The sequence below is a fragment of the Grammomys surdaster genome, unplaced genomic scaffold, assembly GCF_004785775.1.
Source record: "Grammomys surdaster isolate TR1022 unplaced genomic scaffold, NIH_TR_1.0 170, whole genome shotgun sequence".
Taxonomy (NCBI): Eukaryota; Metazoa; Chordata; class Mammalia; order Rodentia; family Muridae; genus Grammomys; species Grammomys surdaster.
In genome coordinates, this window is record NW_021604618.1 from 16,704,455 (window position 1) to 16,717,931 (window position 13,477).

At 39.1% G+C, this 13,477-nt stretch overlaps 1 protein-coding gene across 2 annotated transcripts in view; it reads right to left on the reverse strand.

Moving 5' to 3' along the window:
* Aqr (aquarius intron-binding spliceosomal factor) overlaps positions 1-13,477 on the reverse strand; it is a 71,762-nt gene that overhangs the window by 38,999 nt on the left and 19,286 nt on the right. For both annotated transcript variants that reach the window (XM_028766908.1, XM_028766907.1), the window contains exons 8-15: positions 13,218-13,318; positions 11,890-11,966; positions 8,852-8,916; positions 7,683-7,799; positions 6,265-6,378; positions 5,045-5,148; positions 3,779-3,881; positions 1,016-1,136 (exon numbers count right to left, since the gene is read on the reverse strand). In XM_028766908.1, coding sequence (XP_028622741.1) covers positions 1,016-1,136; positions 3,779-3,881; positions 5,045-5,148; positions 6,265-6,378; positions 7,683-7,799; positions 8,852-8,916; positions 11,890-11,966; positions 13,218-13,318 — 802 coding nt within the window. The remainder of the gene's footprint in view (positions 1-1,015; positions 1,137-3,778; positions 3,882-5,044; positions 5,149-6,264; positions 6,379-7,682; positions 7,800-8,851; positions 8,917-11,889; positions 11,967-13,217; positions 13,319-13,477) is intronic.

Consider the following 13,477-nt stretch of genomic DNA (forward strand, 5'->3'; position numbering starts at 1 on the left):
CACCTTCCTTACAATCTCTTCCTCCTGTCTCCTGGTCTCTCTCTCTCTCTCTCTCTCTCTCTCTCTCTCTCTCTCTCTCACACACACACACACACACACACACACACACACACACACACACAGCTACATATAATTTCATTTCCATGTTCTGTATACAGAGAAGAATAAGCCATGCTTGTCTTTCTGACTCTGGCTTATGCTGCTTAACATAATGGTTTCCAATTGTACACACTTTTTGCAGGTGGATTTCAGGAGGAATTCCAGGAAATTCTTGGACTGGTAACCATCAAAATAATTGTGACTACTTTAAAGACATCACTAGTACCATACTACTGATACATTTGAGTCGAGTTCTCATCTTCAAAATCAGGTAGTTTTCAATCAAAGGTACAGGCTCAACAGCTAGTACAGACACTTGGGAAGTACCTCTAAGCATTTGTGATGTTTGTTTGTTTGCTTGTTTGTTTGTTTTTGTTGTTGTTCATCAGTACCTGACTTCATAAAGGACTTTAAAAAGGCTCTAACAGAGCTTTTGAAGGGCATGTCTATCAAACAGCCTACCTATCACAGTGATCAATCAAAGTTACACTTTCTGTATTCTTTTTTTTTTTTTTTCTTCTGAGACAGGGTTTCTCTGTATAGCCCTGGCTGTCCTGAACTCACACTGTAGACCAGGCTGGCCTTGAACTCAGAAATCCACCTGCCTCTGCCTCCCAAGTGCTGGGATTAAAGGCGTGCGCCACCACCGCCCAGCCACTTTCTGCATTCTTCAGCCTCCTCAGAAACAGCACTGTGGCTTAATAATCATATTTTATACAGGGAAACACATCCTAAGATATATTTAATTTAATATAAATCCTTTTGCTAAGTATTCAAAATCCTCACTCTTCCCTAGGTTCTAAGTCCACAGCGCACAGAACAGTAGCCTACTGTATAGAGGAGACACGCGTGCATTTCAACTACGTGTGATCAACTTCAGTTCACGTCACACGTGAGCTCTGTATTCCTTACCTACCTTCCCCAGAATAGTACTCAGTAGGGACAATGTTTTCATCCCATATAATCTTCTCAGTTGGATACAGAGGCATCTGATTCAACTGCTGAATTTGAGAGATGCGGCGTTCATGGCGAGACACCTAAGGGGAGGAAACAGTAACAGGAGTTACAGTAGAACATGAATGACACCAGGGTCACTCAGAGTCAACAGGAGAGAGCCTGCCTTTACTGCCATTAGGCATGGAGTGAGAAATTCCTGGGCTTCAGTCTCTGTGGCAGTTTGATAAGACTTGATTCTTCCCCTTTGTTTTCCCTCATAAATCATAAAAAACAAGGTATCACCCAAATGAAGTGAGCCGAATCCCAGCTCCTCCTTATAAGGAAGCTACTATAAGCTTCTGACTCTGCTTCCTTTTACTAAAACGGGCAAAGTGTCAGTCTCTAATCAGGGTTCTACAGTGATGAGAAGGAACTCTGTAAAACTGTATCAAACACCCTGGCATAAGAACTGTAGCATCTATGTAAAAAACCAAACTCCCCAAATAGAAGTTGTGAGTCCTGGATTTCATTTTCATGTTTCGTCTAAGAAGCTCCCATGATCTGAGAAAGCTTATTAACCCCGGGTCTGATCTTCTCTACTGTAAATGAGAGACTGGGTGAGCTGTACTTCCCCCTTATTAATAATCTCTACACAAGCTTGATATCCCAGTAGTGCATCTCACACAGAAACAGTGATTTCTAATTAACAATGTGAAACGACACAAGGCTTTTCTATGAGAAAAATCCCCGGGAAAGGTTTGTATTTCTTTTGTTCATTAAAAGTTAGTATTGGTACCAACAGCCTGACTCAAAAGAGATTTTCTTGTCATAAAAGAGCCCAGGGAATTTTTAGGAAGTGTTTGCAGTTACAGACAGTGACAAGTGACTTGTAGGAGGACAGGCAAAGATAGAAATCTAAGACACATACTCAGAGCAAACATGCAAATAAAAAAAAAGGAGTTTCCATACTGGAACTAATTTAGAACGCTCCCAAGGCTTTCTCCCCAAATGACACTCAAACACCTGTCACTGAGCTTTAAACACCTGGTACAAATGGTTTGTCTCTGCTGCCCAAATTTAGCATATTGTTATCATCTTTCCTACAAGGAGGGACTATGCTTTCCACCACGCAGTAAAAATACAAGCTTGGAAAGTTAACCCCAGAGCGACATGCCTAGCACGGCTCAATATGTGTAAGGAAAATCAACAGATACATATGCCTATTGATTTAGTTACTTATTTATTTGTTTTGTTTAGCAATGTAAATATCTGAACTAGGTGAAAAGCTACTTAATCTTAAAGGAGAAAAAAAATACATTTTAAATCCTTTTGTTTTGTTTTATTAGAAAAATAGGAAGACTGAGAAAAACCGAGGGCAGTATGAAGGCAGTGCACACTCATCAGAGTGTTGGCTTTGGAGGTTAACCGGGCAGCCATAAGCACACACAATTAAATAACCAGTTTCTGGTTCTGGTTAAATGTTCACATATGGGCACCCACACACACCAACACACAGAGACAGAGAGAGAGAGAGAGAGAGAGAGAGAGAGAGAGAGAGAGAGAGAGAGAGAGTCAGAGAGAGAGAGAGAACCATTATCTGTAAAGGTGGAAACTGTCAACACTTAGGGAATCATTAGCTAGCGACATAAACAGTCATCTGTTTCAGAAAGTGCTGTACTGAAAGGAAGAGGGTGTCCCTACTCTACGCAGTGGACCAAATCCGCAAACAAGGTGAAATGAAGACATTACTAAAAGGATTTTGTAGAAGTTATGGAATTACTTCACTCTTTGGTCCTGCGGTGCTGGGAATCAACGTATAATATTCAATATATTGAATAAGTAAGCATTCTCTATCACTGTGCGACATTTCTACCTTCACTTGTGACCTAGACAGTTCTAAATTCTTAACAATAAAATATGCTTCATTAATAGTTACCTCTAATAGATAAGTCTTCTGAGAGCTCTAAGGGGTCCAGGTGAAGAGTATACAGTGTTTACTCTAGGCACAGGAGAAGCCCACATGGATGAGTTTTTCACTCCCAATTTTAACTACTGTGCAGTTGTGCATTTTTTTACGAAGCAAACCAAAACCCAACCCAAAAAACCCAAAACAACAGCTACAGCAACAGCAACAATAGTAAAAAAGTCACCACACTCAACAAAAACATTTCTAAAAAGAAAAATTAATTAGTTTAGAGAATAAATCCTCTCATTACCAAAGCTGACTGAAAAATTGCTTAGAATTCTTAAGCTACATAGGAATAATTTACTGTATTTCTAAGTTACTGAATTTACAGTATGAAGGCTATGACCTAATACTGAAAACATTATTTTTTGAATAACTGCCTTTAAAATAACACATGACCACGGTTATTCACATGCACTGTCTGTGTCTAACTGTAGTCCCCTTTCAAAAAAGGAACAGTTTTGAAAGTCAGCTTTGAATCCCCAGAGCATGAGTGCATGTGACACAGAAGCTGCTCAGTACCACAGTGACTTCCTGTTACAATGGAACTTAAAGGTTTGAGATATGTAAGAAAAGAAAGCACAGACATGAAAAAAAAAAAAAAAAAAAAAACCAAGCCTGATCTACCCCACCAAAAGTCAACTAATTCCAAAGACAAGAGGCAAAATGCTGAGCCTGAACTCTAGAAATCAGTACTGCTTATATCATTATGAGTGAATCAGAAAGGTGAGAAAAGCCACAGGAGAAATTATGAGACAGTTAAATATTAATATTTACCAGCAATTCTAGAAGAAATTCTTTATCAAAAGTTGTGTCTTCATTTTTAGGGAGTGTTGGCAAGAGGCAGAGGTATGATGCCACCTGGTGGAGCGTGTTTGAACTGCAGAATGGAGAAGATTCTATTCAGATCAATTACCTTTACCCTAGAACCATGTTTTCCTATTGATATTTTAAAAAGTAAACATATGGCAGGGCAGCAAAACAAACAAACAAACGAAACCAAAACAACAACAAAAATTAAAAACAGGAATTAAAACTTTTGAAGTATTTTCTGTTAAACCTTTCATGGTACTGAAACCCACTGACAGACTGTACCCCAGCAGAGGTGAGGAATTGCCCAGCACCTCCTGCAGTTCCTCCATCCTCACTCCCACATGCGGACTACCCAAAGTCAGGTTCACTTAAGAACAACTTCACTGAAACAGAAAATGTGCCTACTGAAAAAGTTGCCATCACTGAACTCTCAAAGAGACACTTTTAGAATGGATATAACAAAATGCGAAGAATACATTTTGCATATAATTTGTTATATGAAAGAATAAATTATGCTTCTTTTGTCTTTTATTAGTAGCATTTTCCTTTCATAACACAAAATGTTTTCTCTTTCTCTAATGCCAATTTATATCAACCTCTTCTTCTCTATTCCGAACTCCAGAACTGCTAATCTATTTTCAACCTTAGTTTTTTCCAGGCCAAAGAAACAGCTTTTGAGACTGACTGTGTAATGCACTGAAAATTCAATAGAAAAGTAATCAAAAGGCAGTACAATAAGAACCAATAGTCGTGCACCTTGCAGATACTTTGAAGATCCATGGATAGTTTAAGTACAGAGTAAATAAGGAAGTGAATAAACGACTAACTACTATTGTTTTCCCCAAAATAAGTAGATACGTACTAGATAGTATTATTGATATAACTTAAGAACACGAAATTTTCCTAGGTCATATCTCTAATATCAAACATGAAGCTTTATTGCTTTCAATTATATGCTGATTATGGTTAGTGAGATTTGGCCAGGTTAGTGAGATTTGGCCAGGTTAATGTTCTGCTCAAAGGATAATGGCCTAAGTTATTAAACATCCTTTCACCACTTCCTGTGGAAAAGATGTATAAGTGAGTCAAGAATTCCAAACTGCTAGAGATACACATTGGTCGTGAGGTTAACAAAGGACCATCACACAGCATGCAGTGCTAGAGAAGAAAGAAAGAAAAGTCTACAGCAAGACCCTAGGAGAGAATGCTGTTCTTTTCATGTCGTCTTACCTGAGAGGCCCAAAAAACTTGACCAAGGAATCCCGGGCATCCACTTCTGCCACATTGGAGAGGGCAAAGTCATAGAGTTCTGGGAAGTGTGCGAAAGCAGCTCTCTGGGAAAGCAAAGCAACAATGAATGCCTGTGCACCGGCAACTCCTAGGCCACACAGGGCGAGTACGTTCAACTGAACGTTGTTTAGTCTCCATGAGTTTGTATCCTTTCATTTCCCTTGCTGCTGCTCTCTAGCTTTATCCCATTATGGTCAGGTAAAACTCACTGTATTATTTCACTTTCACATATTTATTGAGGCTTGCCTTTTTTCTTAATATGTGAAATATTTTGAAAACAGTTCCATGAGCTGCTGAGACAAATGTGTGAACTTTAGTGTTTGGGTGAATGCTTCATAGACGTCTATTAAATCCATTTGAATTGTGACTTCAATAATAAGTAAATAAATGAATAAATATTTCCCACTCCTTCTTATGTTTATCTCCCATATGATCCCTGCCTCATTAAACTGGAGGTATGTCTGTCATGCAATAGAGAAGGCAGAAATTGTTCTGGCAGGAAAGCGACAACAGAATCTTGTTACTGCCTCCTCCCTGCCACTGCTGGGGATTGAACCTAGTTTGTCCATGATAAGGAAACACTCTATCAGAGCTACATCCCAGCTTTCTGTGGCCCTCACAAAGTTGACATGAAAATGGCATGCATGTAGCTTCCTTGGCATGAGTAGAAAGAAAACCACCCCCACCCCCAAATGGCATTATATTGTCCAAAACGAGGCAATGAGTTCTAAAAGAAAGCCCCAAGGGCACTGTACTGGAGATCGTACAGAGGAAGAACCTGAAAATACAGTATATTCTTTCTCTACTGTTGTTTGGATCTTTGGAAAGATAAATCCTGGCAAGGGTTGTCCAACCAACCAAGAGTAAATGAATAGACAGCCACTCTGTGAATACAAGGACCCCAGGCCCTCTAATATAAAACGTGCATGAAATAACAGTGTCACTAACTCAGATTTTAGAGACTCAAATACCAGCACATAGATTCACAGGTTTCAGACGGACTATGAATGTCACTTATTTCATAAATTCATCAAATAAAAAACATTTAAAAATTTGAGGTTGAAACAATATGAGTACCATATTTATTTGCATATTACAAGACCTAAGTTCCTGGCTGACTCAACAAGGAACAGGAAGAATGGTATACTGCATTTATTTACCTGCAGAGATGTAATTCTGTCATAGTGAATCGTGGTCATCTCGTTCTCTGTCAGAGCATTCCCAGTCTGGTCGTTAATTTCAAAGCCAGTATAGAACTTCAGCATGTCTAAAAGCTGGAAGGATTCATTTAAATTAATAAACCATGTGAACATGAGACCAAGAAAGTATAAAACACTATTTATTAAAAATAATAAAAGGTCTATGTGTTTCTCAGGGGTTGAAAATTTTAGAATGTAGCACTACACAGCAAATACTTGAGAGCATATCCAAACATATTTAAGTTATGTGAAAATAAAATACGAGAATATCAACTGTAATCCCAATTTTTCACATTACACTGTCCTGTGGCCCGGTCAGTGATAGACTGTCCTGGCTGGTGATTGACATCCCTAGGAACATGGGTTTACGCTCTTTAAAAAAGCTAAGCATGAACCATAAAGCAAGCCACCCAGCCTTTCCCCGTGGCGCCATGTTGATTTCCTGCTTAAGCTCTAAGGATGGACTGTGACTTGAAAGTTTAAGCCAAGCAGATGCTTTCCACCCCAAGCTGCTTTCAGAAACACAGCAATGGAAAAGCAAACTACAGGAGTGTGTTACTTATCCCTCTATGGTGCTCCATGCCACCCAACCTTCTTAGGCTTACATCGTATATGAAGAGGCCTTGCTTTCTGCACATGGAATATTCTGGCACTGGTCACTTAAATATTTATATTTTTACTCTAACCCGTGACACATTATAGTCAATTACTAAGAGTTTAATATATACGGCCAATCACTTGGCAGAAGTGTTTTTCTGAATGAAAACAAAGGAAGTGCTTAGTAAGACAGATAGAGCAGTCACACACATAAGACCTGCATCTCCGATTCACTGTCACTGGATAACACACTTACAAATGTGTTAGACATTTTCTTTAACTTGACAATACAGGAAATGTGAAATATCAACGCGTTTCTTTCCTCCCCAAAGCTGTAAAGAACATCTGCCTTCCTACCCTAAGTCCCACACTATCAACTGCCTGTCACTACTGTCACAGGCAGATGTGAGACATGGCACTGGGGTACGACTCACTGGCAGTCAATGCTTATCACCTGTTATATCCCACAGTGATTATGCACACACAAGTGAAATATGTGAAAACATGGCACTACACTTCCCAAGTCATAATTTAGTTCAATAATAAAGGGACATACAGTTAACACACAAGCTAGGTAATTACTAGAGCTGTATGTACATTCAAGTATGTATTCAGTTTATACAGTCTGGTTTTTACTTTAAAATGACCAGGAATTTACAGCATCCAGGTCCATATTTAAGACTTTTTCTTTGCTTTATGCCTTGGTACTCCCAGCTGCATGGCAAAAAAAAGACCAACTTAAGAGATTACAACATTAAATATGTCCGATCCACTGGGCTCACTTGGGAAAACAGATGGCCATCCTCTTCTCTGTGAACAAGACTGGAAAGGTAACAGTGAACCAAAAGGTGGGAGTCATCCAGGATGGTGTTAAACCAGCGCCTTGTGGGGAGCAGAGCCTGGGAAAGATAAGCACAAAGCGTTCCGTTTTCATGTATTCCCTGGAGCTAGAGACAAAATCAACTATCTCATCACAAAACACCCTCCCGACTGCTCAAAGACACATGGTATATAAAACAAATAGTCTCATCCACGCTGTAAACAAATTAAAATAAGAAACATTCAGTGGTTTCTTTTAAAAAGGATGATGGAAGAGTCTCACAGACCATCTCGTCTACTAGTTGAGCTTTTTTGTTTGGTTGGTTGGTTGGCTGGTTGATTAGTTTGGTTTTTCAAGACAGGTTTTCTCTGTGTAGACATGGATGCCCTGGAATTCCCTCCATAGACCAGGTTGGCCTTGAACTCAGAGATTAGCCTCCCCCTTTGTCTTCCGAGTGGTGGAATTAAAGGCGTGCACCATCACTCACTGCCTGTCTTCATTTAGTAGTTTTTACACAAAATCTACATGAAACTTGAATACACGTTGCATGTTTAACTGTAAAAGCAAACCTCTTTTCCATGTCCCGTGCCTACCTCCCTGACGGCAGTAAGACAGACAGAGAGGAGAAACTGAGACTGCCGGTTAGATAACTACTCACCTAATCAGTGACGTCATCTAACAGTCACTCAGTCTGACACAGTGAGAGCATATAAATTTGTCACTGGTAGAGTAAATACATGAACAAAATTCTTATGAATGATTGTTAGTCTGATAGTTTTAACACTCATCTCAAGCTAAGGGATACGATTTCTTTCCATTTCCTACATTAGGGAGGAGAAGGAAATGGATTACTCTGAACTACATCAATTTTGAATCTGAACTTCCCATAAGAACTTCCCACCTAACTGTATGAAATCTTATTTAAAAATCATAATTCTAAAAGTCAGTAACAACCCATGCCAATAGGACAGTTAGTACAAAACCTCAAGGAATCAAACCCTGAGACTTACTTGTCTATATAAAAGCTTGAAATAGAAGAAGACCAAGGGCCATTTCAAGTATTTCAGATGTAGTCACAGCTTCACCTTAGACTACTGAAGAATATACAGCAAGTCGCTACATATTTCTTACCTCTAGATCAATCATAAGTTCGATGAATCTTTCACAGTAATGAACTTTGTCCATAGTGACAGGGTCTAGACATGAGAGAAACATGTTAAAATTTTACCATGCCATTTTATGTGCTATTTCTTAAAACTGACAGCTATTTCATAATTTAAACAAAATTATTTGTCTTGTTCTTTGTAGCTGAACTATGACTTAGAATAAGAATCTCGTATTTTTTTCAAAAGTAGGTCACCATTTAGTTTTACTAATATGAGGAAATGAAATATTTAGATCTGGTCAGAAGTGTGTTTTATTAATTTGATATGCAAAAATGATGAATAAATTATTTTATAGGTTTAAATTTATGTGGTGTGTATGAGTGTGCATGTATGTATGTCCACCACGGCCTGCAGAGGACAGAAGATGCCAGATCCTCCAGACCCAGTTACAGAAGATGAGGTGCCATGTGTGTATTAGGAACACAATCTGGGTCCCATGCTCGACCTAATGAGCCATCTCTCCAGTCTTAATATTCTCATGAATAAACAAACACATGTACATGCCTGCATGTGATTGTACTTATTCATCACACACACACACACACACACACACACACACACACACACACACACACCCTGATGTATACAGCTAACTATAGACACCAAAGAAAGAATTCTTCCACTGTCGATGCATGGATTTTTTTTTTTTTAATCATAAAAGGGGATTATATTGGCTTAGAATGAATGTATGAACTTTGACTTGAAAATGTCAATGGTATATTGAAAAATATAAATTTTTAAAGAATCCTAACACTTATGGTATTCATGAACACAATGCACTTTTTTTTTTCAAATTCACTTGAAAATAATTACAGCTTGGAGAAATAAAATACTTTCAGGATGTAAGTTTTTGTTTTATCTTAATACCAGGAAATGGCCCACCACTTACTCTCTAAAATCATGGTGTCAACATTGTTTCAATTGACACACAATTTTTTTACCCACTGCTTAGCTCAGACTCTAAGCAGTAACTAACCCAGTACCATCTAAAAAACATTCCACAAATGCTTTAGAATGCATTTATTTATCTGTAATGCGCTGGAAAACAGAAGGTCAAATGTTACAGAAATCTGGAAGTTTCTATCTACTGTATGAAAATGTTAACTGTAGTTTTCCTTGCAGACTTTTCCAGCTGGCATACCTACTACCCAGATGCTAAAACAATACAACTTAATATCCAGAAGAGATATTAAACGTCTCCTCCAGATATTCATTTTCTAAGTATAAACTGAGGAAGAGAAAAAGCAAGCACTGAGGATGGAGAATTAGAACATGGATTTCTGACCTTATTCTATGCTAAAAGGCTATTATGAATGAAACCAGGTAGGCTGGCTCATACACTCTCAGCACTCTGGGTGATATAGCAAGAGAAGCACAAGTTCTGGGCTAGCCTGGGCTAGATAGTGAGTGCTATAAATACACAAAATGGAACCCCAGTGAGTGTGTCTTGCTGACATGGGCACAGCTGCATCAAGGACTCCCACACCTCAGCTTCATGCAATGCAAAGTCTTCCCTGGTGAGGCTAAGAAGCATGGTAAAGTTTTCCTCAGGTCTTTACTTCCTGGATGTTTACAACGTAAAGACTGCACCCTCATACACACCCCGAGATTGTTCTTACTGAGATCAGTTAAACCTGACTCCTTGATTCAATTATATACCATAACCCCTGCCTCCTTGTTCAACTGTATATAAAAATACAATGAGCTTCTGGGTACTGTGGCTTCTCCATCAGAGAGCCGAGTCCACCCGACTCCAGCTTCACTATGTGTCCATGTGACTGTCTTGTCTTCATTCCCTTGCCACCCCAGTCAGGTTAGATCCTAGAGCCATGCTGGACGTGGTACCAAACAAACAAACAAACAAACCAGTACTTAAAGAACATGTACACTGCTATGGCCACTATGGAAGTCAGTGTGGAGGTTTCTCAAGACTACAACGAGAACTACCATAACTTATCCAGTCCTGGACACATATCCAAAGGACCTGTAAGGCTCACTGCTGACATACTTACAAATGCATGTTCACTTACAAATGCACTGTTCACAACAACTAAGAAATGCAACCAATAATACCCATCAACAGATGAATGGAGGAAGAAAATATAATAAATATGCACAAAAGAAATGTATTTGGGCAAAAGGAAAAAAGCCATCACAACATCTGCAAGAAAATGGATAAACCTAGAAGTTCTTATGGGAAATAAGCCAGGATGCAGACAAGGAAGACAAATACCATGTTTTCTCTCATGTGTAGAACCTAAGTTTAAACTTGTATACATATATACATACATACACACCTACATACACACATAAACACATACATACATGTGCGCATACATACATGTAATCATGAGTCTTTGGAGGGATGGGGCTAACTAAATACATAGGACATGAGATCTGAGGGAGGGTACATGTGGGAGGAAGATGGATCAGAAGCTAGGGACAGGAGGAATGAGGGACAGAATGAGAGGGCAGTGACGGAGGGAGGGAGACAGATGAGAATAAAGTATAAACAAACAGTCCATGAGACCCATCACTTTGTATGCTAACTTAAAAACGTGATCTATAAAGGACATATGGTATATAAAAGATGGGCGTCACCTATCTTACGTCATAGCTAACTATCTCAAAAGCTCTTCTGATCCTATCAGCAAACTCATATCATGGGAAAACACATTCAGTGCTGTATTATAAGGTAGCAAATGAGATCATAAACACCTAATGCACTACTGTCCCCAGCCTCCTGCAGAGAACTCAGACCTGGAAGGAAATACAAACATTTACTAACGAAACAAACATCTCAATAACTGTGCTAGTGCTTTAATAACCCTTCCAGGCAGAACCAACTCTCAGGCCGGCAATACACAGGAAATGGAAAGGACACACGTCGGTTATTAGAGTTTTCAATCATTCTAGTAGCGGTGTTTAGAGAAGATGGGAGTAAACTCCAGGAGGGCAACTACATAATAATACACAGTGAGCAGAGGAAAGGTGGCCAGTTACCAGAGAGTGGGATGGACTTCAACACGGAGATGAACTTCTGGATGAGCTGGGAGAGAAACCTTCTTTCTTGGTAGGCCCTAAGAATCAAACAATAACCCAATTATTTCTGAAATAGTTATAAAAAGCAAATTTAAACACTGAGCTGGTCAAATGTTGTCTTTGATATTGAGCACACAGTGTCTCCCTCATAAATTCACAGGAAGAAAGGAACAGCCTCATCACTGGCCTGATTTGCCTGCTAAGGATCTCTTCCAGTTATTTTAAGTTTCTACCTAAATTCAGGGGTCAGGGCAGCATAGGACATTTCAAAATTTTATCTATACTGTTAATAGCCTTACAAGTCTAATGTTTAGGGACTGGAGAGATGACTTAGCAGTTAAGAGCACTTGCTGCTCTTCCAGAGGACCAGGGTTTAGTTCCAAGAACCTACGTGGTGGTTTACAACCATCTGTAGCTCCGGCTGCAGGAGATGGGATGCACTCTTCTGGCCTTCATGGCAATGCATGCATGTGGCATACTTGTATCCATACAGGCAAAACACTCACACACATAACATTTTAAAAATCTCATGTTTAACTAGGCATAGTGGCATGTGCCTTTAATCTCTGTACTTGGAAAGCAAAAGCAGGAGGAACTCTATGAGTTCAAGGCCAGCCTGGTCTACAGAGTGAGTCTAGGAACTCTATGAGTTCAAGGCCAGCCTGGTCTACAGAGTGAGTCTATCCTAAAAACAAACAAACAAACAAAAAACCCTAATGTAGTTAAATTAGGTAGCAAATACAGGGAGAGGATTACAATGGCCAGAGACTTAAACATAAGTTTAAAAGTTAAGTTCCTACTGCTCCCTGAATTAGCCATCAACTAATAAAGCATCAAGTTATAGATACCTGCAAATGATCATGTAAGCCCTACTAGAAATACAAAGTACGGTGAGTAGTTAAAAATCTACTTAGGGGCTGGAGAGACGCATCAATGGGCAATGTGCTTGTACAATGAGCTCGAAGACCTAGCTGCCATGTCAAAAGTCTGGCATGGGGCTGTGCATCTATCTGTAATATCAGTGTTGGGAGGCACAGGAGGATCCAGGGGGCAGTGGCTACAAATTCAGTGAAAGACCTACTCAAAAAACAAGGGAGAGAACACTAGAGAGACACCTAACTCTAATCTCTGGCCTCCAGGCACACACTGCAGATCTCTGTAAAATACTCATATCAATCTAAGTGAAAGCATTTGCTGATAACGTATTTGGATTCAGTACTACGTAAAAGCAAGCAATAAATCAGTGTCATGACCCAAAGCCTAATGTGGAAGAAAGCTTTCCCACATACTGCTCTCTTGTTTCTGGGTCCATCTTCTCATCATTCTTTTTAATCAAGTTCCAGAATTTTCTTAGTTTTGGTGTCTTTTTCAATTCTAATTCCAATCGTGCCTAAAAGAGAAGTATGATATACAACAATGAGTAACTCCAACAGATACGATACTTAGATTGAACATTAGCTAGTCTTCTTATATATAATGATATATGATGATCTGAAAACAATAAGACAAAGTATGAAAACCATGGAATGACTTGTATTCTAAAAACACT